This window comes from Ornithorhynchus anatinus, chromosome 14 (genome assembly GCF_004115215.2).
Source record: "Ornithorhynchus anatinus isolate Pmale09 chromosome 14, mOrnAna1.pri.v4, whole genome shotgun sequence".
NCBI classification, from domain to species: Eukaryota; Metazoa; Chordata; class Mammalia; order Monotremata; family Ornithorhynchidae; genus Ornithorhynchus; species Ornithorhynchus anatinus.
Genome location: NC_041741.1, coordinates 48,255,994 through 48,280,586, shown reverse-complemented (window position 1 = coordinate 48,280,586; position 24,593 = coordinate 48,255,994). Strand labels below are relative to the sequence as shown.

The following is a 24,593-nucleotide window of genomic DNA, read 5'->3' as shown; positions in this document are numbered from 1 at the left end:
CAATAAATAGGATTGATTGAATGAATAAATGAATGCTGTCTTCCCCTCCCCCATTGGGTCCGGGAGGGGGCTGGGAGAAGTGAGGGGAGGGGGTGGTTCCCTCCTCTCTTGACCCGTTCCCTCTCGCCCGATTGACTGTCACTGGAGCAGAAGGATGGAGTCAATGGGCCCTTTCTGGCCGGAGACAAAAGCCCAGGAGATGACAGGCCCCCTGGCTGCCCCCTCCCCCCTGCTTGCCCCCGGTTGCCCCCGACTGAGAAATAAAAAGGGCAGAAGCCCTCTCTCCATAATCCACGGTCACGGACCGAGGGAGGGCCTGGATAATTGAAATTGAAATCCGCACAGGGAGCTAGCTTTGACCATCTCTCCCTCCAGGTCTCCGGCAGGAGAAAAGAGGGGCGATGGGAGGGAAGGGGAGGAAGAGGTCTGGGTGAGACCGAGTATCGGGGCGCGGGGGAAAGGAGGGGAGTCTGGGGCCAGGGTGGGTGCCCCCTACACCCGCAACACCCTGGCTGGGAGCAGAGGGACCCCCTCAAGCTACAGCGGGTGTAGGCGTTGGTTAGGAGCTCAACAGAGGGTTCGGCGGGGGTGGGGGGCAGCCCCCTGCTTGACCCTTCCCCACCTGGCTCCTCCTTCCCCCCACCCCCAAGATTGCATGGCCTGATTCCTGAGCCCTGAGCTGCTTCTCCCGCACAGGCCTGGCCCTTTGGGACCCCGCCTGCTCTGGAGGATGCTTCAGTGAGACCTTCTTCTGTACTTGCTTTTCAACCGGCGTCTCCGCCTGGCCCCTCTGGTTGTTTGTTTCTTTGTTTTTATGGCATATTGTAAGCATTTACTATATGCCGGGCACTGTACTAAACGCTGGGGTAGATACAAGCTAATCGGGTTGGATGTAGTCCCCGGTCCACATTGGGCTCACAGTCTTAATCCTCATTTTCCAGATGAGGTAACTGAGGCACGGAGAATAATAATAGTAATAATTATGGTCTTTGTTAAGCACTTACTATATGGCAAGCACTGTTCTAAGCACTGGGGTAGATACAAGGTAGTCAGGTTGTCCCACATGGGGCTCAGAGTCTTAATCCCCATTTTCCAGATGAGTGAACTGGAGGCAGAAAAGTGAAGTGATTTGTCCTAGGTCACATAGCAGGTATGTGGAGGAGCTGGGATTAGAACCCAGGTCCTCTGACTCCCCTCCCAGGGCCGGGCTCTATCCTAGAAATGAGGGAGGGAAGGGAAATCAGAGTGCGGGAGTGGGGAAAGAGTCACGGGACAGAGCATAGATTTACGACAAAGACAACCCCCCCCCAAAACTCACCCCAGATCCTGCACCCCAAGGGTGTTTTGCCGGGGGATAGTAGACCCTCCCTCCCTCCTCCAATCTGCTAGACCACATCCCTCCCCTCCTCCACAACCTCAAAACTCTCCTCTTCTCCCGGATCTCTCCTGACTAGTCTCCATCATTCCTGGACATATCAGTCCATCAACCCCACAGGCGTTAGGAAGGATACGTTCAGGAGGATATATTTATTTTATTTATTTTTTTCATTTTGGGCTTTATGTGTGAAATCGGGGTCCGCCTGTCTCTCCCGTTAGACGACAAACTGAGCAGCAACGGCGGCCTAGCCCAGGCCTGGGAGTCAGGGGACCTGGGGTCTAATCTTGATCCACCGTCTGCCTGCTGTGGGACCCCGGCAAGTCACTTCACGTCTCTGGGCTTCAGTTTCCTTATCTGTAAAATGGGGGTTTCATCGCTTGTTCTCCCACCTTAGACTGTGAGCTCCGTGTGGGACAGGGACTGTGCGGGTCTGATCGTAATTACTCGTCCATTCATTCAATTGCATTTATTGAGCGCTTACTGTGTGCAGAGCACTGGACTAAGCGCTTGGGAAAGTACAATACTGCAATAAAGACAGTCCCTGTCCACAACGAGCTCACAGTCTAGGAGGGGGAGACTCAGCTCTCAGCACAGGGTTTAGCACGTGGTAAGTGCTTAACGAACACCAGGATTGCTATCATTTAGCTCCTCTCCTAGAGGAGCCCACAGACCGTTACCTCGCCACATCCTCTCCCCGTCCCCCTCCCCTGGCTCCTGCTTTAGGCTAAGGTGGGCGACTGGTGGGTGACTGCTTAAATTCCTTGTCTCTGGTCCCCTTCTCACCCCCGCACCGCGATCCCCTTGGGGGAGAAGAGGTGAACACGATGGCTTCGCCCTCGAGGCCTGCCCACCGCCCCTGGGGCTAGCCCACCTCCTCGGGGAGCTAGCCCACCGCCCCTGGAGCTAGCCCACAGCTCCGGGAGCTAGCTCATCGCTCCTGGAGGAGCCCACAGCTCCGGGAGCTAGCCCATCGCCCCGGGAGTAGCCCACAGCCCCGGGAGTTAGCCCACAGCTCCGGGAGCTAGCCCACCGCCCCTGGGAGCTAGCCCACCGCCTCTGGGAGCTAGCCCACAGCCCCTGGAGCTAGCCCACAGCCCCTGGAGCTGGTCCACCGTCCCTGGAGTAGCCCACAGCCCCGGGAGCTAGCCCACAGCTCCGGGAGCTAACCCACCGCCCCTGGGAGCTAGCCCACAGCCCCTGGAGCTAGCCCACAGCCCCTGGAGCTGGCCCACCGCCCCTGGGACCTAGCCCTGCCAGCGGGCAGACAGACGGACAGAGGTCGGGCCGAGCAGACCGACCAGGACCCGCGGCCCGGACAGCTCTTCGCTGCTTCCAAGGCTTGTGGGTCCAAGGATGGGGAGCTCCTCCTCCTTGCAGGAGCCGCCGCCCCCTTCCCCCAGCCCCCCGGGGCTCGGGACCCCCCTGAGTGGAAGAGGCGGGGGGAGGAGCGGAGGGGGGGGAGGGGGCCGCTTGCTCGGCCGCGTCCCCCTGGCCTCGGGGGCGGTCCCAGCCGGGGCGAGCTGGAGCCCTCAGACCACGGTCAGCTCCTGGGTGTCCGGCAGTCCGTAGTCCGCCTTGTGCTGGTCGAAGAGCCTGCGAAGGGCGGCCACGTAGAGGCCGTGGTAATGGGCCACCGTCTCCTCGCTGGGGGCCTGGATCCTGGGGAGCGGCAGCGGAGCCCCGACTGGAGGACAAGGGACGGACGGACGGACGGACGGACGGAAGGAGGGAGGGAGGCGGGAGGAGCAGGAGGAGGAGGAGGAGGAGGAGGAGAGAGAAAGTCATCCACACCCCTTCCACCCCCCACCCTAAGGACCGCCCCCCAGCCACACACACAGGTCCCTCCCCGGACAGTGCTTGGCACAGAGTAAGCACTCACCAGATACCATAATTATCAATTACTATCCCCATGGCCTTTCCCTCCCCCGCCCCCGTACTCCATGGGCGGTAGGAGGGGGAGAGGGAGAGAGGAGGGAAGGGAAGGGGAGAAGAGGGGGGAGGAGGGGAAAGGGAGATAGATGGGGAGAGGGGAGGGAGAGGGGAGATGAGAAGAAAGAAGGAGAGAGGAAGGGAGAGGAGGAGAGAGGAAGGGAGAGGAGGAGAGGACGAAGGAGAGGAGGAGAGGGAGGGGAGAGGAGAGTGGAAAGCAGAGGAGGAGAGAAGGGAAAGGAGGGGAGGGAAGGGAGAGGAGAAGAAAGGAGGGGAGAGGACGAGGAAGGAGGGGTGAGAGGAGGGGAGAGGAGAGGGAAGAAGGAGAGGGGAGGAGAGTGGAAGGGAGAGACGGAGAGGAGAATGGAGAGGAGAGGAAAGAAGGAGGGAGAGGAGAGTGGAAGGGAGAGGAGAAGAAAGGAGGGGAGAGGGCGAGGAGGAGAGGGGAGAGGAGGGTGGAAGGGAGAGGAGAAGAAAGGAGGGGAGAGGGCGAGGAGGAGAGGGGAGAGGAGGGTGGAAGGGAGAGGAGAAGAAAGGAGGGGAGAGGGCGAGGAGGAGAGGGGAGAGGAGGGGAGAGGAGAGGAAAGAAGGAGAGGGGTGGAGAGTGGAAGGGAGAGAGGGAGACGGGAAGGGAGAGGGGAAGAAAGGAGGGGAGAGGGCGAGGAAGGAGAGGTGGGAGGAGGGGAGAGGAGAGGAAAGAAGGAGGGAGAGGAGAGTGGAAGGGAGAGGAGAAGAAAGGAGGGGAGAGGGCGAGGAGGAGAGGGGAGAGGAGGGGAGAGGAGAGGAAAGAAGGAGAGGGGAGGAGAGTGGAAGGGAGAGAGGGAGACGGGAAGGGAGAGGGGAAGAAAGGAGGGGAGAGGGCGGGGCGGTGTGGGGGTGAGGGGCAGTCTGACCTACGGCGGTGACGGTCCTGTGGAAGGGCAGGAGGCCGCGGGAGCCGGGGCTGAGCCCGCTGCCGTAGAAGGCGCAGGGGTAGACGTGGCCCAGGGCGCGGAGCCGGTCCTGGAGGCGGCGCTCCCAGCTGCCGGCCCGCAGGCAGCGCTGACCGTACAGATCGTTCTCCCCGAACGAGTAGCAGGGCACCAGGGCCACCCTGCAAGGGCCACCCGGAGGCTGCGGGGACCCGCGGGGAGGGAGGGGGCGGGGGGGCGCTCTGGGCGGGGGCGGGGAGATTGGGGGAGGACTGTGCCCCCTTTGGGGGGATGCGGAAGGTCTGTGCCCGCGTGGGGGGTCTGGGGGCTGTCCGTACCCCCGAGAGGAGCGGGGAGGTCGGGGGAGGACCGTGCCCCCTTTGGGGGGGGGGGATGCAGAAGGTCTGTGCCGGGTGGGGAGCTTGGGGGGGGGGGCAGGAGGACAGTCCGTGCCCCCTTTGGAAGGTACGGGGACTGTCCGTACCCCCTGTGGGGAGCGGATGTAGGGGGGAGGTCTGTGCCCCCTGTGGGGGGTCTGGGGAACCGTCTGAACCCCCCGCGAGGAGTGGGGAGGTTGGGGGAGGCCTGTGCCCCTTTAGGGAGCATGCGAAAGGTCTGTGCCCGGCGGGGGGGCCCGAGGACAGTCTGTGCCCCCCGTGCGGGTGGGGAGAGGAGATGAGAGATGAAGGAGCGAGGGCCGGGGAGAATTCTCCATGCCTGGGGCCGGGGTCGGGGCCCGGGATGGGGGGCGTCCTACCCGTGCTGCAGCGCCTTGCGCACGAAGCCCCTACGGTTGCGGAGCACGAGGGTGCTACATCCGGGCAAACTGTAGTGACACTCGGCCAGGCCGCCCACCACCACCACCACCATCGTCCCCTTCCCTCGGCTCAGCAGGTAGTCGATGGAGTCCTCGCAGACGGAGCAGATGCCTGCGGGGGAGACAGGGGCCATGGCCATCCCGCCCCCGACACCTCCTTCCTCCCTTTCCTTTCCCCTCCTCACCCTCTTTTCCCTTCCCCCTCCTTTTCTCCCTTTCCTCTCCCTTCTTCTCTCTTCCCTGCTCCCTTCTCTTCCCCTCCCTTCCCTCCTTCCCCCATCAATTTTCTATCAAGGAAAGACCCCTCATCGAGCGAAACCTCCTCACCATCGACTTCAGAACTCCCCATCCCCTTGCCCCCTCCCACCTCACCTCCCTTCTCTCCTCCGTCCCAACCCTCACGCTCTGCTCCTCCGGGGCCACTAACCTTCTCACTGGGCCTCGGTCTCGCCTGTCCCCCCGTCGACCCCTGGCCCACGTCCCGCCTCCGGCCCGGGATGCCTTCCCTCCTCAAATCCTCCGAACGATCACACTTTGCCCCTTCGAAGCCCTACTGATGGCTCACCTCCTCCGGGAGACCTTCCCAGACTAAGCCCCCCTTTTCCTACCTCCCCCTCCCCATCGCCCCGACTCCCTCCCTCTGCTCTACCCCCCTCTCCGCCCCACAGCACTTGTGTATATATGGACATATTTACAATTCTATTCATTTATATTAATGACGTGTATCTACCTATAATTCTATTTATTTATATCGACGCTACCGATGCCTGTTTACTTGTCTTGATGTCTGTCTCTCCTCCTTCTAGACCGTGAGCCTGCTGTGTGAAGGGATTGTCTCTATTCGTTGCTGAATTGTATTTTCCAAGGGCTTAGTACAGTGTTCTGCACACAGCACTCAAGTAAGCACTCAATACATATGATTGAAGGAAAGAATGAATGAATGATTATACCTCGCTTTCCCCTTTCTCCATTCCCCTTTCGCCCTTCTGGGCCAATACGTCCCCTCGTGGCCAGCCAAAAAGCAGTTTAAACTTTCCCCGTGCCCTGCTACTTCTCATCTGGAATCCCACCTGCTCAATCGATCGATCGATTTTCTACCGCATCAGTCTCTCCCCAGATCTCCCTGCCTCCAGTCTCTCCCTGCTCCAGTCCCTACTTCACTCTGCCGTCTGGATCGTTTTCCTAAAATACTGTTCCGTGCCCATCTTTCCACATCTCAAAACTTTCCCCCAAGGTTTTCCCTTCCTCTCTGCAGCAAAGGGAAACTCTTCACCATCCACTTTAAAGCACTCCATCAGCTCTTTCACCATTATTCATCCTTTTTTCCACCCTCATCTCCTGCCAAACCCCGGCTCCCACACTTCATTCTTTTCTGTAATAATATTAATAATAATGGTATTCGAGCCATCTACTCATCGTGCTTTTTTCTCTTGACTTCTGGCTATGTCCTTCCTTCTGCCCGGGACTCCCTCCCCTTTTTCATCCGGCAGACCACCTCTTTCCCCATCTTCACAGCCCTTCTGCAACCCGCCCTGAATCCCTCAACTCCCTTTCCTATTTCCCTCCTACTTCTGCCTCAGCCACCCCCCACCCCTTTTCAGAGCACTTATCAATCATCGGAATTTATCGAGTGCTCACTGTGTGCAGGATATCGTGCTAAGCACTTGGGAGAGTGCAGTGCACATCTCTTTTTACTCTACTCAGGAAGCAGCGTGGCTCAGTGGAAAGAGTTTGGGCTTGGGAGACAGAGGTCATGGTTCTAATCCCAGCTCCGCTGCTTGCCAGCTGTGTGACTTTGGGCAAATCACTTCACTTCTCTGTGCCTCAGTTACCTCATCTGTAAAATGGGGATGAAGACTGCGAGCCCCACGTGGGACAACCTGATCACCTTGTATCCCCCCAGCGCTCAGAACAGTGCTCTGCACGTAGTAAGTGCTTAACAAATACCACCATTATTATTATTAGAGCATGGACCTGGGAGTCAGAAAGACCTGGGTTCTAATCCCAGCTGCACCACTTGTCTGCTGCGTGACCTTGGGCAAGTCACTCGACTTCCTGTGTGCCTCTGTTACGTCATCTGTAAAATGGGAATTAAGACTGTGAGCCCTGTGGAACAGGGACCGTGACGGACTGAGTTTGCTTGTATCCACCCCCGGTGCTTAGTACAGTGCCTGGCACAAAGTAAGCACTTGACAAATACCACCATTGCTATTAGTATTGCTTCCTCCTCACTAGTTTATTGCAGTGTCTGTCTGTCCCACTAGACTGGAAGTTCCTTGAGGGCAGGCATTGGGTCTTTTAAACCTACTGGGCTCCCCTACGTGCTCAGTACAGTGTTCTGTTCTTAGTGAATAAAGGTGATTGAACGATTGAGTCTGATCGTGCTCCCTCCTCCTGTGTCTCAGTCCACCTTGTCCTCACGGAGATGGAGACCCTCTCTGAGTGGCCTCTCAACCTACTCTTCTCCCAAGTCCATCATGTCTCCCCTCAACAACAGCCCCTCCCCTTGCTTTCTGCCGGTTCCTTTCTGGGTTCCCCATATTCCTTTAGGGGCAACCCCGACTCTCCCCTCTGCACCTCTAACTTTCCCTCCAGCGGTCCAGCGCTGACCTCTCCTCCCATGGGTTGGCCCAACCCCCTTCTGGGATCTGTAGACCGTGTTCCAGTTAGTGTCGCTCGTGGCCCACCCTGACCACCGGCATCCTTTTCCTGCCAGGGATGCCCCAGACACTCCCCACCTTGTCTCATCCCGCGCACTGGGTCCCCGCCGGGTATCGAGAATGGACGAGGCCGACCAGGTCGGTCCCCGGTGGGCCCGGTGGCCCCCTCACCCACAGACATGAGATAATCTCTCAGCACCGGGATCCAGAAGAAGATGTTGAGTGTGAGCAGCCGGGGCTTGAGGCCGGGGAAGGTCCGGGAGAAGTCGCCGCCCTCGGTGCCGAAGAGGCCGAAAGCGCTGTGGGCCATTAACCCGTGCGGGTGTGAGATCAAGAGGTAGTTCCGGTCCGGGGGAAGGTCATGGGTCTTCACCATCTGCCGAGGACAAGAGCGGGGGAGGAAGAGGAAGGAGCGGAGGTGGGGGACGGGGGTGCCGCGGGCATCTCCACCCGCTCCCAACTGGGGTGTGCCCCCTGGCACTTTTGCAAAGCTCCGTGTGTGTGTTATACACTGCAATGACCGACTCCTGGGCACAAAACACGTGTGTATTACGAACCACAGACGCACACCTCAAGTTACACACCAGACGTTTGGGTGTGTATGCACACTAAGGCCTCCTACATTCCAGTCGTCATTTCTATTCACTGAGTCCTTACTGTGTGCAGAACACTGTACTAAGTGCTTGGGAAGGTATAGAGAAGCAGCGTGGCTCAGTGGAAAGGGCACGGGCTTTGGAGTCAGAGGTCATGGGTTCGAATCCCGGCTCCGCCACTCGTCAGCTGAGTGACTTTGGGCAAGTCACTTAACTTCTCGGTGCCTCAGATACCTCATCCGTAAAATGGGGATTAAGACTGTGAGCCCCACGTGGGACGACCTGATTCCCCTGTGTCTACCCCAGTACTTAGAACAGTGCTCGGCCCATAGTAAGCGCTTAACAAATACCAACATTATTATTATTATTATTATATAACAGAGTTGGTAGATCCCTGCCCACAAGGAGTTTACAGTCTAGAAGGAGAAGCCGATTATTAATATAAATAAATCTATTACAGATATAGCGCTCGGCACATAGTACGCACTTAACAAATACCATCCTTATTATTATTAAATGTCCATATACACACTGATTTCTCTGTATGAGTTTCACAAGGGAAGCAGCGTGACTTAGCGGAAACAGCCCGGGCCTGGGTGTCAGAGACCCTGAATTCTAATCTTGGCTCTGCCACTTGCCTGCTGTGTGACCTTTTGCAAGTCACTTCACTCCTCTGTGCCTCAGTCACCTCATCTGAAAAATGGGAGATGGAATATCTGTTCTTGACCCCCTTAGGCTGCGAGTCCCCTGTGGAACAAGGACTGTGTCTCATCTGATTCCACTGCATCCACCCCAGCAGTTGGTATCCAGTAAGCACTTCACAAATATTACAATTGTACACAGCTGTAATTTATTTATATAATAATAATAATGTTGGTATTTTTTAAGTGCTTACTATGTGCAGAGCACTGCTCTAAGCTCTGGGGTAGATACAGGGTAATCAGGTTGTCCTGTGTGAGACTCCCAGTTAATCCCTATTTTACAGATGGGGTAACTGAGGCACAGAAAGGTTAAGTGACTTGCCCACATCACACAGCTGCCAAGTGGCAGGGCGGGGATTCGAACCTATGACCTCTGACTCCCAAGCCTAGGCTCTTTCCACTGAGCCACACTATATTAACCTCCCTCACTAATCTGTAAACTCACTCTGGGCAGGGAATGTTCATTGTGGTATAATAATAATAATTATGTTATTTGTTAAGCGCATACTAGGTGCCAAGCACTGTACTAAGCACTGGGGTGGATACAAACAAATCATACTGGACACAGTACAGGTTGTCCTCGCCCAAGCACGTAGTAGAGTTCTCCACACACGGGAAGCGCTCAATAAATATGATCGAATGAATGAATGAAATTACGACTGTTATCATTTCATCCCTACCCCATACCTACGCGTGTGTCCGCACCATGCAAAAGGACGCAGGGGCTCCCACGGCACATACCTGCCATCTCTCCACCCCTCCACCCCCGTGTACACCCGGACTCCCCGCGTGCCAGGGTTGGGAGCGGGGGGCTGGGCGTGGGTGGGGTGAGGGTGCTCACCTTGAGCGGAAAGTATTCGCAGTACCGCCTCCACAGGCACCAGCGTCGCACCCAGGGGACGGTGCGGCCTCCTGGGGACACGCGGGAGGAAGAGCTGGGGTCGGGGTCACGGGGTGCTGGGGCGCCCCGCCCTCTGTGCCCCCGGCCGGGAGCCCGCGGAGGCCGGGACCCCAGAGGGGCTCTAGGGCCTCAGTCCGGAACGGCCTGCCCTGCCACCTCCCCTTCCACACACCCTGCGGCCCTGCCCGGCCTCGGACCCCGGGCCAGGACCCCCTGACCCCGGCCAGCCCCGGCACCGGCCCCCCGGCTCGGGCCCGCCGCCCCACCTCTCCGAGGGGTCTTCCAGTCGTACAGAAGCCAGCCCAGCAGGAAGAAGAGCAGCTGCCAGGAGGAGGTGAAGAGGACCAGGTAGAGGCTGGAGAGGCCCAGGGTGACCACTGGAGTACAACAGAGGGTCGGTCTTATTTCCGCAGGCTCCCCCTACTCCAGTCAGAGCCAAATGGGGGGATGTGTGCACACAAACACAGACACACGCACTCTCTTTCTCTCTCGGTAATAATGTAATAATAATAATAGGAGGAGCCGTATGGCCTAGTGGCAAGACCACGGGCTTGGGAGTCAGAGGTCGTGGGTTCTAATCCTGGTTTCGCCACTTCTCTGCTGTGTCACCTTAGGCACGTCACTTCACTTCTCTGGACCTCAGTGACCTCGTCTGGAAAATGGGGCTTGAGACTGTGACCCCTGCGTGGGACAGTCTGATTATCTTGCATTTACCCCACCCTTTAGAACAGTGCTTGGCACATAGAAGCGGCGTGGCTCAGTGGAAAGAGCCCGGACTTGGGAGCCAGAGGTCATGGGTTTGAATCCCAGCTCTGCCACATGTCAGCTGTGTGACTTGAGGCAAGTCACTTCACTTCTCTGGCCCTCAGTTCCCTCATCTGTAAAATGGGGATGAAGACTGTGAGCCCCACGTGGGACAACCTGATCACCCTGTATCTCCTTCAGCGCTTAGAACAGTGCTTTGCACATAGTAAGTGCTTAACACATACCAACATTATTATTATTATTATAGTAAGCACTTAAATGCCATCATTATTAATCATTATTATTATTAATAATGTGGAACAAGGACTGGGTCTGGTCTGATTGCATGCATCTATCTACCCCAGCACTTGGCAACTACTAAGCACTTAACAATATCACAATTTTACATATCCATATTTTACTTATTTATATTTGTATCCATCTCCCCTGCTAGTCTGTAAGCTCTGCTATGGGCAGGGACGTGTCTGTTTGTTGTTGTATTGTAATAATCATAATAATTATGGTATTTGTTAAGTGCCTACTACATGCCAGGCACTGAACTAAGCCCTGGGCTGGGGTGGATACAAGCAAACTGGGTTGGACACAATCCCTGTCCCACGTGGGGTTTACAGTCTCAATCCCCACTTTTCAGGGGGGTTAACTGAGGCGCAGAGGACTTAAGTGACTTCCCCAAGGTCATACGGCAGACAAGTGGGGGAGTCGGAAATAGAACTCGTGACCTTTTGACTGGAAGATCCGAGTTCTATGCACTACGCCACGCTACTCTTCCTTAGTGCTGATATACCCTATCACAGACACACCCGGACACCTCCGGACTCTCCCCAAAATACCCTCATTCCCTGGGGGGGGGGGACTGGACATTTTGGCCTCTTTCTTCTCTGAATTGAAGACAGCTCCCCCAGAGCAGATCTCACCTTCAAAGGCGCCTTCTTGGAGCAAACAGAGGGCAGACAGAAATGTGTGCCAGCCTATTCATTCATTCCTTCGTTCAATCAATCAAATTTAATGAGCGCTCACTGCGTGCAGAACACTGAATTGAGCGCTTGGGAGAGTAAAGCGGGAAGCAGCGTGGCTCAGTGGAAAGAGCCCGGGCTTGGGAGTCAGAGGTCATGGGTTCGAATCCCGGATCTGACACTTGTCAGCAGTGTGACTGTGGGCAAGTCACTTCACTTCCTCTGGGCCTCAGTTACCTCATCTGTAAAATGGGGATTAAGACTGTGAGCCTCACGTGAGACAACCCGATTACCCTGTATCTACCCCAGCGCTTAGAACAGTGCTCTGCACATAGTAAGTACGTAACAAATACCAACATTATTATTATTACTATTAAAGTGTAACTCTGTAGGTAGACAGGTCTTCTGCCCTTACGGAGCTTACAGTCTAGACGGGGAGGCAGATATCATGTAAATTAATAAATTTCGGATATGTCTGTAAACGCTGAGGGGCTGAAGGCGGGCTGAATGAGGTGCGGGCCCCCGTGAGAGTCCGCTCTCCGAGAGCAGGGCCGCTCACCCCCTTTTATCAGAAGTTCCAAAGAGTCCAGGGCCCCAGAGATACAACCACCACAACGCCATCACCGGCGGACCCCGGGGGCCTCAAAACCTCAGCACGGGAAGACAGACCAGAACAGCAACAAGGATCAGTAACAGAGAAAAACCAGAACACGTGCGAGATCCCGCCACGATGCAAATGATGAACTCGGTTAAAGCTCAGGGGACTCAACAGAGCCTGGAGGGGCCGACCATGGACTCCCCATTCTCAACCCTTCCCGGATTCTTCCCGGCCTGTATCCCCCCTCGCTCCCAAGAACCTCCCGTTCTCGGCCCACCCCTGCCAACGCTTCCTTTCTTCGCCCCCCACCATTGCCCCCACCGACAGTCGCTATGGCAACAAGGTCAGACCCTTCCCAACATCCTACAGGAGGTCACAGCTTCACCCCTGCAGTATCGTGTGTGTGTGTGTGTGTGTGTTTGGTAGCTAGGGCCTGCCCCTTGTGCAGCAGTTTTCACACCCACAGTCCGTGTCCAGCTCAGCTCCGCACACGCAGACCCGCTCAGTGTGGTGGCCCTCTGTCCACTGAAGGAGCTCAATAAATACAGGTGATGATGGTGACGATGACAGTTGCTCAGAGATCCACAAGTCCATATACACGTTCACACGGACGTATACAGGCACACATATTTACACAAAGCACATACATAAACCCACAAACACATGTGCATAGGTAGACATGTATAGGTATACATAAGTAGTGCTCATGTACATAGAGAGGCACACATCTGCACGCGTAGACAGAGCACATACAGGTCCACACGCAGATGCATCTACTCAGGTGCAGTTAAAGCTCAGGGGGCTCTACAGAGCCCGGGACACCGATGCATCTACTCTACACATGTGTATTCAAATAGGCCTTGTCTTATGTTGTCAAGTTGTCTCCGATCCATACAAACAGGTACACACACACACATTTATGTATTTTCATACAGGTACTCACAAATACATGGATGCATGTTTGTACATAGAGAAACAGTCACACTCATATACCCTCATAGAGACAGATGCTCACATGGATAAATATGGCCAAATGCATAGACAGAAATTCAAACACACACACACACACAGACAAATATACCCAAGTGCAGAGAGAGATACTCACACAGACATATGCATATATGCACACAGACAGATTAATATGCCCAAATGACAGGTGACTACACACATAGAAACACTCAAGTCACACACACTTGGCGGCAGCTGCACACATGGACAAATATGCCCAGATGCACAGATAAATATCCACACAAGCTCTCACACAGATAAATACACCCAGGTGCGCAGCCAGATGCATGAAAGGACGAGGACACACACACACGGATAAATATGCCCGGCTTTGCAGTCAGATGCATACACGTGCGCGCACACACACACAAAAACCCACCCCCCACACATGCCCACATACAGATCGATACGCCCAGATGTGCAGATGATACACAAACACACACACCCTCACAAATAATTATATCATCGTTCTCCGGTCCAGCCGCACAGTCCCCCAGGGCCGCCCGTGGTCCCTGCTCACCGATGAGGATGCCGCTGAGGGCCCACTGGAAGATGGCCAACACCTCCAGGACTACCCGGAAGCCCGTTTTCCCGCTGGCCCCTGCCATGCCGACCATCCAGGCCACCCCGGGAGCCCAGCAAGCCGGGCCGGACTGGGCCGGGCCGCTGCCTTTTCTCACGTTGCTTCCCTCCTCGGGCCCGGGCCCCGCCTCCGTCCCCCTGCCCGCATCTCTGCCAGCCTCTCCACCTGACCGCCCGCCCACCCGCCCGCCCACCCTCCACACCCTTTCACCCATTTCGGCATTGCAGCAGCAATAAGGTGACGCAGGCCTGGGTTGGGACATCTCCGGCCCCGGTCAGAGAAGCAGGAGAAACCTGGACACCGTCCCTGCCCTACAGCCTTGAGGACCCGTCTCAGTGACTACTGTGTGGACAGCACTTTACTGAGCACCACTCAGGTGCAGAGCATTGTAGGGAGCATCACCATCTGGATGCAGAGCACTAAACTGACTGTAGTGGGAACAGGGAGACCGGTGTTTCCTGGATCTGGCTTAAGGGAGAGGGGAAGGATGGCATCCCCAGGGAACGTGTCTACCACCTCCAGAGTATTTAGTACACTGCTCTACACACAGTAAGTGCCCAATAAATACCATTGATTGACTGACTGAGTCCCAGAGCAACCTTGCTAGCCTCGACCTCCTCTGACCTACAATCTCACAACATTTCTCCCCTCCAGGGCATCTGGAGGTGGAGTAGCATGGCGTAGTGACCTGGGAGTCAGAAGGTCGTGGGTTCTAATCCCAGCTCCGTCACTTGTCCGCTGTGTGACCTTGGGCAAGTCACTTCACTTGTCTGTGCCTCTGTTTTCTCATCCATGAAATGGGGCTAGGGACCGTGAGCCCCATAGAGGACAGGGACTGTGTCCAACCCGATTCGCTTCGCTTCAACCTTAGCGCTGAATAGAGTGCCTGATACACAGTAAGTGCTTAACAAATACCAGAATCATTACTATTATTATTATTATATTATTATGATCTCCTCCTGGACAACCCACCAGCACCCCAAACCCAATAGTTCTAAAATGGAATAACGATGATGATGATGATATAATAATAATAATAATAATAATAATAATAGTCACTGGGGTATGTGTTAATTGCTGACTCTGTGCCAAACACTGTAGAAAGCACTGGGGAGATATGACTTAATCAGGTCAGACACAGGCCCCACCCTGGGGTTCAGACTGTAAGCCCGTCAAAGGGCAGGGACGGTCTATATCTGTTACCGATTTGTACATTCCAAGCGCTTAGTACAGTGCTCTGCACATAGTAAGCGCTCAATAAAAACTATTGAATGAACTATTGAATGAAGTACTACTGAAACTCCCCCGTAATTAACCTCCTGCTAACTTTCCCGTCTCTGTCCATTAAACACTCTTGTAACCTCCCTGTTGACCAGTCACGGGTACTTATTGAGCGCTTACTGTTTGTAGAGCGCTGTACCAAGCACTTAGGAAAGTGCAATATAATAGAGTTGGTAGACACGGCCCTTGCCCACAAGGAACTTCCCATCTACAGGGAGAGACAGACATTCGGAGAAATTACCGATTACAGAGTCTAAGCATATAGGCATAAGTGCTATGACACTGGGGTGCTTAAGGGGCACCCAGACAAGTGCATGAGTATCAAAGTGCTTAAGGGGCACCCAGACTAGTGCAGAGTTGGTGCAGAAGGGAGGGGGGTAGGGGAAATGAGGACTTAGACAGGCAAGGTCCCTCAGAGGAGATGTGACTTTAGGAAGGTTTCGAAAAATAATAATTGTGGCCATTATTAAGCGCTTACTATGTACCAGGGAGCGTACTAAGCACTGAGGTGGATACAAGCAAATTGGGTTGGACCCAGTCCCTGTCCCAAGAGGGGCTCGCAGTCTCAATCCCCATTTTACAGATGAAGTAACTGAAGCCCAGAGAAGTGAAGTGACTTGCTCAAGTTCACCCAGCTGACAAGTGGTGGAGCTGGGATTAGAATCCATGACGTCTAATTCCCAGGCCCGGGCTTCGGGGGTCTGTCATCCTGGACCCCTCTCTGACTTTTCAATTCTCACAATCGACCGCCACATGGTGCCAGTTCTTTCCTACGCAACGTCTCTCGGTCCATCCCTTCCCCTCCGCCCAAACTGCTGTTGCCCCAGTTCAGACTCTGGTCTGGCCACGTTTAGACCATTGCATCAGCCTCCCCGCCGGTCTCCCGGCCTCCAGTCTCTCCCCGCCCTAATTCACCCCCGCGCTTGCCGCTGCCAGGATAGTCTCCTTGGAAAGTCGCTCGGTCCCCAGGTCTCCATCAGGGAAGGCATCGAGTAAAGGGATTGTGAGAAAGCTGTCCCACTTGACTGGGAGCGGGGGGACGGGGATCGGGTCTGATCTGATTCTGTTGTATTGCCCCCCACGTTTAGCACAGAGTATGTGTTTCAGGACCAAAAAGGTGGCACTGTTGACAAGGGACTGCTGGGTGCTGGGCTGGTCTGCCTGTTTCCTGCCATTCATTCATTCAATCGTACTTACTGAGAGCTTACTCTGTACAGATCACTGTACTGAGCGCTTGGGAGAGTGTACGGCATAACAATACAAGACACATTCCTTCCCCACAAACGAGCTTACAGTCTAGACGGAGATAGGTTGCACACAGTTCTTGTCCCACTTGGGGCTCCTATTCTCAATCCCCATTTCACAGATTAGGAAGCTGAGGCCCACAGAAGTGAAGTGACCGAAGTGTCCCAAGGTGAACCCGCCGTACCCACCATCTCACGGTCAAATGCTATCTTGCGACTGCCCGAGCCAGCGAGGCGGAACCCAGAAGCGTGGGTGGGATACCGCCCCCACAACCAAATCCGCTAGATTGACGGCCCGGGCCAAAAATAAAGACGGTGCCTCTCGCCCCCGTGCCAATCAAATTAGGTGTGGAGTGGGGAGGGAGGAGATTGGATAAACTGAGGCTGGAAGCTGGAATGGCCTAGGAGCACAGGTGATAAATACTTGCGGCCTCTGACTTTCCGTGCAGCAGATCGAGACCCGCAGGTGCTGCGGGTCACCTCTGCCCAGGGCGTGGGATGCCCGCTCTGCCAAGTGAGGAACCGTGGGATGGGTGAGTGCCCCGCTGAACGCTCGTGGGGATGGAAGCTGGGCGCTTCACCTTGGGTGGGTAAGGCATAAATAGATTCCTCCACGTGCCAACAAACCAGAGGTGAATTCCTCCTGGGTGGGACCTGGGTGTTTTTCACGGACAACTAACACGTATGTTCCTCCCGATAGGGAAGTCTTAATATCATTAAATGATCACATTCCCCGAAAGGGGCCTCCGGAAAGGGAGGCTCAATCCTCTGCATCCAAAATGATAAAATAATTCAATTTGCCTCACGGGATAAAAATTTTGTATAAAACTCAGGCTTTCTGTTCCCGGTTTATCTCTCTCTGTCGTCGAACCCATCCCCGAGCGATGGGTGACACCAAGGTCACAGAGCAGACGAGTGGCGGAGCCAGGATTAGAACCCAGGTCCTCCTGAATCCCAGCCCCGTGTTCTCATCTGCAAAATGGGCGGGCACGAGCCAGGGAATGGGTCCATCCTGATTAGCTGGTATAAACCCCAGCATTTAGTACAATGCCCGGCACAGACTAAGTGCTCAACAAATACCATATAAAAAAACCCAACAGACCACAGCCCCTCCCATATTCAAATCCCGGCTAAAATCCAAACAAGCCATCTCCAGTGGGTCCTCAGGCCGTACAAACTCGTCAGCCTCCTCCAGCATGGAGTCAAATCAATTAACCAATCATACGTATCGACTGCATGTTGACTGTGTGCAGAGCACCATATTCAGTGTTTGGGAGAGACAATTCGATGGAACTGATTAGATGCATTCCCTGCCCATAAAGAGCTTATAGTCTAGAGAGGGAGAGTCATCCCCATCCTGAGTCCTCCTCTCTGCTTATTAATCAAACGTACATTCAATCAGTCATATTTATTGAGTGCAAACTGCCATTACTCCAACTTCCTCTGGTTACCCTTTTGTAAATATTTTTAATGTCTGTCTTCTCCATTCGAGAGAGTGAGCTCTTCACGGGCAGGGACTGCGTCCCTTCTCTGCTCTGCACAGAGAAGCAGTGGAGAAGCAGTGTGGTCTAGTGGGAAGATCGCAGACCTGGGTTCTAATCCTGGCTCTACTACTTGCCTGCTGTGTGACCCTGGGCAAGCCACTTAGCATCTCTCTGCCTCAGTTTCCTCACCTGTAAAACAAGGATTCGATATGCGTTTTTTCCCCCACTTAGACCGTGAACCACACGGGGGACAGGGACTGTGTCCAATATAAGCACCAGTGTTTAGTATAGTGCTAGAAATGTAGTAAGCACTTAATATCACCATTATTATTATTATTACCACTGACCATCCCAAGTGCTTGATATAATGCATTACCCATAGCCGGCACTCAATAGTTCTGCAGGAAGCAGGGAAATCCTGGCCATTAGACCAGGCCACAGATTGCTCCTTTTCCTCTCCCCTAGAGCAGTCCGTCGTTATTTATTGAGCAGAGCACCGTAATGAGCACTTGGGAGAGTCCAATATAACAAACACATTCCCTGCCCACAACGAGAGGGACTCAGGCCCCAGGGGACAAACATCCAGAGGCAGGGGACTGGACTGGATGATCCATGGCATAACGGATAGAGCCCGGGGCCTGCGAGTCAGACGGTCATAGGTTCCAGGCCCGCCATGCCATGTGTCTGCCGTGTGATCCTGGGCAAGTCACTTCACTTCTCTGAGCCTCCGTCACCTCATCGGTAAACTGGGGATTGACACTGTGAGCCCCACGTGGTAGAGGGACTGCGTCTTGAGGGACCCGGTTTGCGTTTTGCGAATGAGGGACCCGATTTGCTTATATCCACCTCAGTGCTCGGTATAGAGCCTGGTACATAGTAAGCGCTTAAGAAATGCCATTATTACTATTATTAATGATTATTATTGCTTCTGCTCCATGGGCTTGTGACCTGGTGCCGAGGGTCTAGACAGTCCCTCAGTCCCCCACCCTCTTGCCCAGCCGCACCCCTAGACCCACACAGCCAGGAAGGAGTTCAGACGTTTGGTGGAAAAGAACATTATATTTGCTGGACAATGAACAAGACTGACACACGGTGAAGGGGTGGGACTGCTCTCTCCCCAGCAATCCTGCCAGGCTGACTCCTCTTCCAAAGAGGCCCGAGACTACACACAGACACGTTTCGATATAAAACAGGAGGCCTCCCGTTCCTCTGAGACCGAGACGGCTGGGCCGAGACCACCTCTCCATCCGTCTCTCCGTCGATCCGGCCGGTCCCGAGGAGCCGAACCCGGTGGGAGGCTGGAGGTGGGTTGGGGGAGGAGGGCGGGGGGCGGGGGGCACAGGGACGTACCTATTTTTCCTCCTCCTACCTGCCGCTCGACCCCGGTGGCCGGGATCAGGGGTCGCCGCCTCGTCTCCGTGCGTGGGGGCTGGACCGGCAGCCCAGCCGCTATCCCTGTTCGGTCGACGGGGACGGCCTCCAACCCCCCCGAGGGTCTGGCGGACCTCCCCCCTCTCCCCGGTCCCCCCGACGCACACACGACGTCTCCCTGCGGCGGCGGAGTGGGGCGGGGCGGGCCTTAGCCCCTCCCCGACCCCAAAGTTCGGATAAGGCACATTAGCGTCGCCGCCGCGACCGGGACACTCGTGGTTCGGAAAGCGAGACCCTCAAATCCCTCAGCCTGATGCCCCCGGGGGGCCCGGGACCCAGCGAGCCCCTGCATCTGGCTAGCTGACTCCCTGAGCCCAGTGGGGAGGGGCGCCGTATCCGGGGCGGGCGGACCTCAAGGCGCCAGGCCGGCGGGCGCCAAGGCTCACGGCTCCGGGACGGCCGAGGCTTGGATGGGTGGGAACCGGCTGCCCTGGGCCCCTGCTCCGGCCGGGCTCCGGCCGGGCTCCCTCTGCTCCTCTCCAACCGGCCTCTCTCCGAGTCAACGCACGCACACGGGTTCCCGACAGAAGCGAAATTTACAGTAAAAATTCTCTTTACATTGCGGCTCGGCTATCAAAAATGCTGCCCTGCCCAGCGCAGCCCAGATGGGACAATAAAAATATAACACTATTTCCTGGACCGCGGAGAAGGAATTTCAACATCTTCGGCGGAGGGCGGGGGTTGGGCCGGGGGGGGCCGGGGACGCAGTTATTGCTGTTCTCGCGCCCGAGGTCGGAGGTCAGAGGTCAGAGGTCGGTGACTTTGTTCTCCAGCGCGGCGGCGATCTGCTGCAGACGGAAGGCGAGCTGCATCTTCTGGGCGGCCGGGTCTTCCTCTAGCGCGTTGGTGATCTGCAGGACGGATGGCCGCGTGAGATGAACCCGGGGAGGGGGGTGGGGCAATCCTGCTTTCTCTGAGCTTTCCGTTTGGTCGTTGCCCTCACCGGTCCCCGAGAATATCCAAGCCTCCATCCTCCACCTTCTCCAAGACCCCTGAGTGCCACCCCAACTCCCCCCACCCCCAAAGCGCTATCTCTATCCTGAGGCCGGACGGGCCTCGGCCCGAGTTCCCGACAACCCAAGTTAGAGACGAAAGAATCTTGCCCACGGGGGGAGGGGGTGGGGTTGTAGGGGTCCAGAAAAGGCCAGGGCGTGGGGAATTGAAGGCATGGAAGTGGTTGGGCGGGGGGCCTCCATCCCTAGATATCTTCAAGGGCAAGAGGAACCCCCTAATCCTGCCCCAAAGTGTCCAAGCCAGGGGAGGGGGCTGCCCTGCCCAGAGGCAGAGGGTTGGATGAGTTGATTCATGCACTGGGACACTGCAGGAGGAGATGAGGTTGGAGAGGTCGGGGAAGAAAGCCATCTCGGGCTTCCCCCAACATCCCCCTCAACTCCCCTACGTCTCCGGCTCCTCCCTCTCTTTCTCCCTCCCACCCCCCCGTCCAACCTGAGCCATGGAGGTGTAGGGGCAGGGAGGAGGAAGGGGCCCGGGAACACTGAGCGAGGAAGTTATGCACTGACCTCATCGTAGTATTTCTGCGTGTACTGATACAGCTGGTGAACGGCCACTAACGTGTTCAGAGAGTCCGTGTGTGCCTGTATGGGGGAGGGGGGGAAAGAGGGTGGGACACAGGAGAGAGACCGGAGGTGGGTGAGGTCGGGCCGGGAGCAGCCCAGGAGCCAGGGATGGGAAATCGGGCCTGGGGCTCCGGGGGCCGCCCGGCCAGGAGATGGCAAGGCCGAGGGGGGGCTCAGCCCCAGCCTCCGGGGGGCATCTGGCGGGGGAGGGGGGAAGAGGGGCCAGCTGCTCTCAGTGGACGAAGACCCAGGCTTACAGCGGCAGAGGAGGATATCGTCGGACACGAGTTGGGGGTTGGGCGGCCCGGGGCCGGGGTCTCCGGTCTCTGCCCCGGGGGATCCCTCAGGCTCGGTCCGCCCTAGTTGGGCAGCCTCTCCCGGGCCGGGTGGGAAGGCGGGGGCACAGAAGAGGGGTTCCCGCCCGCACTCACCCTGGAAATCTCGGCCAGGTGCGTGTTCATGTCCTGGTCGCTCACTTGTACCATCTGACGAATCCCTTTGTAGTAACTGCGGCCGGGGCGGGGGAACGGACGGAGGGAACGACGGGTCAGCTGGCCCCGGACTCTGGGCCAGCCCCGATCTCCCCGCAGGAACTGGGCTGCTCAGGGACCACTCGGACCCGGGGGGAGGCATAGCGAGCATGTCCCGTGCCCATCCCCGAACAGCGGGCCGGCCCCACTGAGCAGCGTGGTGGGGGAGCCTGGCAGGGATGGGTGGGGCTGGTCCAGGGAAAGCAGTTGGAGAAACTCTCCGTGACCCCGTCGAGGGTTCAGGCTGGAGGATGCCCTGCCCCTCCCCATCCCACCCGTGGGGTCAGCATCCAGACTGTGCCTCCAGCCCCCAGCCCCCAGCCACTTACTCTTCTACCATCTTCTTGTAGGTGGAGATCTCCTTGGCGTACAACAGTTTGTTGCTTGGGGAGTCCTGGGGACACATATCCGGAAGGGTCAGTGCAGCTTCAGGCCCTTAGGGTCCAGAGCCCCACCCTGTTTTTCTCCCCCAGCCCGGGAGAAAGCGTATCCGGTTGGGGAGGGAAGAGTTCCGGGATGGGGAAAGGCAGAAAGGGCGGGATGGCAAACAGGCGGGTGGGAGTGGGAGCGGGAGGGATGGGCGAAGGGAGGGGGAGCTTACACGGCTCAGCTTGTGCTCGGTCCGGGTGCAGGCGTCCATGAAGGTCTGGGCGATGACCGACAGAGAGGCATCGACTACCTCGTTCACGTGGACGTCGAAGATGAAGTGGGGATTCTTCAGAATGTTCACCCAGAAGCGGAGGGGCAGGCTGTGGGGGGGATGGGTGGGAAGCAGGAGACAGGCGAGCCGTGAGGAAGGGGTTCAGAGCCAGGGCCGGAGGGAGGCGTGTGCGTGTGTGTGCGTGTATGCCTGTGTGGATAACTGCAATGGTGTGTGTGTGCGGTGAGTGAGTGGGTGAGAAATGAACTTCTTCCCCAGCCCAGGGCCGGTGGTCCAGGGGGCTCGCAGGGGGCCTGGGGGAGTAGGAGTTCTGTCCTTCTGCCCACCCTCACCTGTTGGTCTTCCAGATGTGGATGGTGTCCTCGTCCTTGATCTCGTGCCTCTCGGCCTGCTCGTCCAGGAAGTCAAAGAAGTACTTGACGGCAGGGGGCACGGTGTGGCCGGAGGCGAGCGCGCTGTGGAAGAAGTCGTCCACGAACTGCTGCAGCGTCCCCTGGGGAGACAGAGGGCCGGCGGGTGGTCGGTCGGGACGGCGGCGGCTCCGGCTCCCCTGCCTCAACGGGAGGGGTCGGTCGGCCCCTCCCGGCGCCCCAAAACCACAGTCCGCTGCCCCAGGCCAGTCACGCTGACCCCACGGAAGCGGGTCTTGTTTCCCCTCCCTGCCTGTGAGGAGGGAGGGGGTCTTTGTGTGTGTCTGGGAAAGAGCCTCTCTCTCGTGTGTCTCTATCGCTGTCTCTGTGTACCGCTCCCTCCCAGACTGCCTTGCCCAGAGGAGGCTCGCGAAGTCACCCGGAAGGCCCGGCGGAGGCCGGTGTTGACGTCGGGGGAGGCCCCGGCCAGCCTCCAACCCCGTGACCCACTGGAGGTCCCAGCGAGGCCCGTGGAGGGAACCTTGGAGGGAGGGGAGGCGGCGGTCTGCGGGGTCACGGGGGGCTGGGGGACGGGGGAGGGTCCGACCTTCACGGAGAGAAGCCGCGTCAGGTAGATCTCGGTGATGGCCTTCGTCCGCTCCTTCTCCTTGACGCTGCCCCGCTTGGACCTGCCCTCGTCCACCTCGTCCATCGGCCGCACCAGGTGCCAGACTTTGTTCTCATCCTCCAGCAGGGCCTGGCCTGGAAACGCCCCCATCCCGAAACCCTCAGGTGGGCCAGGGGATTGCCACACCCACGGCAGGGTCAGGGGCGCTCCCACTAGTTGCCACCCACTTCCTGGGGGGTGAAGCGATCCCTTCGGCTGGGGGCAGGGATCGGGAATACGGAGGGCGGGGCGGGGGATGGATAGATGAGGGGTCGTGGGGCAACCAGAGGTTGGAATTGCCCACCAGGATTGACAGATTGTCAGAGAGGGAAGAGAGAACTGGGTAGGGCAGCAAGACGGGAGATGGCCTTTACTACTTCGGAAAAGCCCGACAGAAGCACGAGGCCCAGACCTTGCCCACAGAGAGCGACTCACAGAGACAGACAGATAGACGGACGCGGAGCAGAGGCTCAGAGACACACAGAGCACCAGACTGAAAAAGACACACAGACCCAGAGAGACAGACACCCCCAGAGAATCTCTTTGCTTCCCCGTCTCTGAGGCCAGGCAGAGAGCAAGGTCTCTGGAAATCCCCTCCCCGCCGGGCACCGGCTTCCCGGATGCGCGGATGCAGACGTGGGACTCACGAAATTCCCGTCTCCCCGCCCGACCGCGGGGGGTAGCCACCGGCGTCCGGCTGGGCAGAGCCAGCGAAGGGCCCCTCCCAAGGGTGTCCTTTCTGCCTTGCAAGTGGGGAACCCCACTTCATGGGTCCAGATGCTGAGGCCTTTGAGCCCAAAAAAGGGGTGAAACTCTAAACCCAGAGATGAAGCCCCAAAACCCAGTGGGACCAAGATTGGGGGCGGGGGGCACAGAGACAGTGTGTGTGAGAGAGACAGTATGTGAGGAAGAAACAGAGTGAGCATATGTGAGAGACGGAGACAGCGTGAGCACGCATGACAGGCAGAGACTGTGTGGGCGTGTATGACAGAGTGAGAGCGGGTAAGAGACAGGCGGGGCCAGAGAACGGGAGTCCTGCACGACGGATTCAGGGGGGAACATAATATAATATAATAATATCCACTGGGGTTTTTGTTAAGGGCTTATAAGCGCTGGGGAAGACTGCCCGCCTCCACCCACAGGAGCTGGGGGAAGAGAAGGCAGAGGCTACTCACGCTCCCCAGGAGCATCCTGCTGGTTGTCCTCCGGCTGCTGAGAGACGCCCACCTTGGACAGGAGGAGGGTGGCTCCGTCCCGCACCTGCAGGGGGAGCCATCTACATATCCTGTCTCGTCCTTTGGTACTACGGGTCACTCCCACCTTCTCCACCCGGCCCACGTCCCCGTCCCATTCCTGCGCCATGCTGGACCGTGGCCTAAAGAAGGAAAGGCCGAGGGCTCCAAGCCCTGGGAGGTTTCTGAGGGGAAGAGTTTGACCAGCTGCTCTCTCTGGCCACTGAGGAGCCATTGAGAGAGCACTGGATCTCCCTCCCGCCGTCCCACCCAGGGGACCAACCCTGGAATCGGCTCTCCGGGAGGAGATGGGGTCCACGTCCCGGAGCTCGTGCAGAG

The 24,593-nt window shown here is 57.0% G+C and overlaps 2 protein-coding genes across 5 annotated transcripts in view; both read right to left on the bottom strand.

Annotated features, from left to right (window-relative positions):
• Positions 1–1,908: 1,908 nt before the first annotated feature.
• LOC100086109 (acyl-CoA wax alcohol acyltransferase 2-like) lies at positions 1,909–13,822 on the bottom strand. Its single transcript, XM_029078685.2, has 7 exons — positions 13,735–13,822; positions 10,157–10,267; positions 9,831–9,901; positions 7,867–8,071; positions 4,976–5,147; positions 4,201–4,400; positions 1,909–3,062 (listed from the first exon to the last, which is right to left on the bottom strand). Exons 1-7 carry the CDS (start codon positions 13,820–13,822, stop codon positions 2,908–2,910), a joined length of 1,002 nt encoding a protein of 333 aa, XP_028934518.1. The 3' UTR covers positions 1,909–2,907.
• Positions 13,823–18,845: 5,023 nt separating this feature from the next.
• The window catches only part of PLXNB2 (plexin B2), a 61,715-nt gene continuing 55,967 nt past the window's right edge, over positions 18,846–24,593 (bottom strand). For all 4 annotated transcript variants that reach the window (XM_029078712.1, XM_029078715.2, XM_029078713.2 and 1 more), the window contains exons 30-37: positions 24,198–24,282; positions 22,963–23,117; positions 22,338–22,498; positions 21,946–22,093; positions 21,674–21,738; positions 21,246–21,321; positions 20,758–20,832; positions 18,846–20,088 (exon numbers count right to left, since the gene is read on the bottom strand). In XM_029078712.1, the coding sequence (XP_028934545.1) occupies positions 19,984–20,088; positions 20,758–20,832; positions 21,246–21,321; positions 21,674–21,738; positions 21,946–22,093; positions 22,338–22,498; positions 22,963–23,117; positions 24,198–24,282 (870 nt within the window). In that variant the 3' untranslated portion in view covers positions 18,846–19,983. The remainder of the gene's footprint in view (positions 20,089–20,757; positions 20,833–21,245; positions 21,322–21,673; positions 21,739–21,945; positions 22,094–22,337; positions 22,499–22,962; positions 23,118–24,197; positions 24,283–24,593) is intronic.